The sequence below is a fragment of the Colletotrichum abscissum genome (assembly GCF_030869225.1).
Source record: "Colletotrichum abscissum strain IMI 504890 chromosome Unknown Scaffold_448.1, whole genome shotgun sequence".
Lineage (NCBI taxonomy): Eukaryota > Fungi > Ascomycota > Sordariomycetes > Glomerellales > Glomerellaceae > Colletotrichum > Colletotrichum abscissum.
This window is the reverse complement of record NW_026850374.1, coordinates 82-1329: the sequence shown is the minus strand read 5'-3', so window position 1 is coordinate 1329 and position 1248 is coordinate 82. Positions and strand designations below refer to the sequence as shown.

General features: G+C 55.2%; 2 protein-coding genes across 2 annotated transcripts; both read left to right on the top strand.

Annotated features, from left to right (window-relative positions):
* Positions 1-102: 102 nt before the first annotated feature.
* CABS01_17191 (uncharacterized protein) lies at positions 103-372 on the top strand (the record flags this gene model as incomplete). Its single annotated transcript, XM_060550518.1, has 1 exon — positions 103-372. One exon carries the CDS (start codon positions 103-105, stop codon positions 370-372), a length of 270 nt encoding a protein of 89 aa, XP_060394943.1.
* A 198-nt stretch (positions 373-570) lies between these two features.
* On the top strand, positions 571-1010 carry CABS01_17190 (uncharacterized protein; the record flags this gene model as incomplete). Its single annotated transcript, XM_060550517.1, has 3 exons — positions 571-668; positions 730-858; positions 911-1010. The coding sequence occupies 3 exons, from the start codon at positions 571-573 to the stop codon at positions 1008-1010; spliced, it is 327 nt and encodes a 108-aa protein (XP_060394942.1).
* Positions 1011-1248: the final 238 nt, after the last annotated feature.

Sequence of the window (1248 nt, the reverse complement as noted above, 5' to 3'; positions counted from 1 at the left end):
TGTCAGCCAGTTTGTCGACTACACATGCCTTGGCTCCAAGTCAACGGCGCGCACACTTCGTCAGTGGTCCAGTGTGATGTGCGAGCTAGGGGAAAGGGTAAGATGCACCACTTCGTTCCAACGACAATCGCTCAGGACGCCGGAGCACAGTTCCCTTCCGCAACCAAACAATCAAACGGTCCCGACAGACTGGTAACGAACATGACGGGCACGCTCGAGGTCGGGTTCTGTGTCCTGAAGCGCGATCACGGTATGACGCCGCCGGCGCGTCGCACCGTATTAAAGGCAAAGGCGTCGCCGTGGTGGTATGGAACCTGCTCGTGGTGTGCACACCGGTCTTTCATCGTTGTGAATAATCGCCCGTCATTCTGAACACCTTCGATCCTTTTCGCTCAAACTGACGTCATGTTTCCCCCTCGGCAACGGCCTCGGCGACTTGGCCAATCACAACGTCTACAACAGATGCAGCAGAATCCGGTCCGGCATCATGAAGTCAACCCGACGACACAAGCGGTCCGGGCTCTACAACGGCGCAGAGGGCCTCCCCGCAAAATCCAAGGCCGACAAGAGATGGACCCCTCAAAGCCATGGGTGGACCAGGCGTCGGCAAGTCCAGACGATTCCACTACTTCGCAGAACCGTGACCGGCACGAGGTTCAAACTGTAGTGTATGTGGCTACCCGGAGACTTCAACCTGACGCAAGGCAAACAAGAGGCTAACATGTCCAGCCCCCCGTCTTTGATGGGGGTTTTACAACAGGTTTTCGATCAGCTAGATTATGCTATCGTGGCGATTGACACCGCTGCCGACAACATAGAAAAGAAAGACGCGAGGCAGCTCAAAACAACTAAATGGCTGTGAGTGGATCTATTCCATCTTCCTAGCACAGGGGACTGACATGGTGCGAAGGGTGGACAACGTAGATTGGGAAGTAAACGGTCTTGCCATGGCGGTGGAGGCCACCGCCGCCCTGACGACGCCCTGGGATGGAATTGCGGGATCGAGTTGACGATCGCAATGATAGCACGCGTCTGGCTCTAGGTACCTCAGTTCATGTATATCAAACTGGGATGCGGCGTCTCTGCGTAGATATCAGGCCGGGTACATGCCCGCCTCCAAACAAATCGTCCGGTTTCTGCATCTGATCAACCGGCGCATCAATCTGGTGGGGTTGGGTGTTGCAACATGAGCAATTTTTTTCTTTTCCCCCTCGTACTCTCTTGCAACCCGCTTCTTTCGCAATCCGC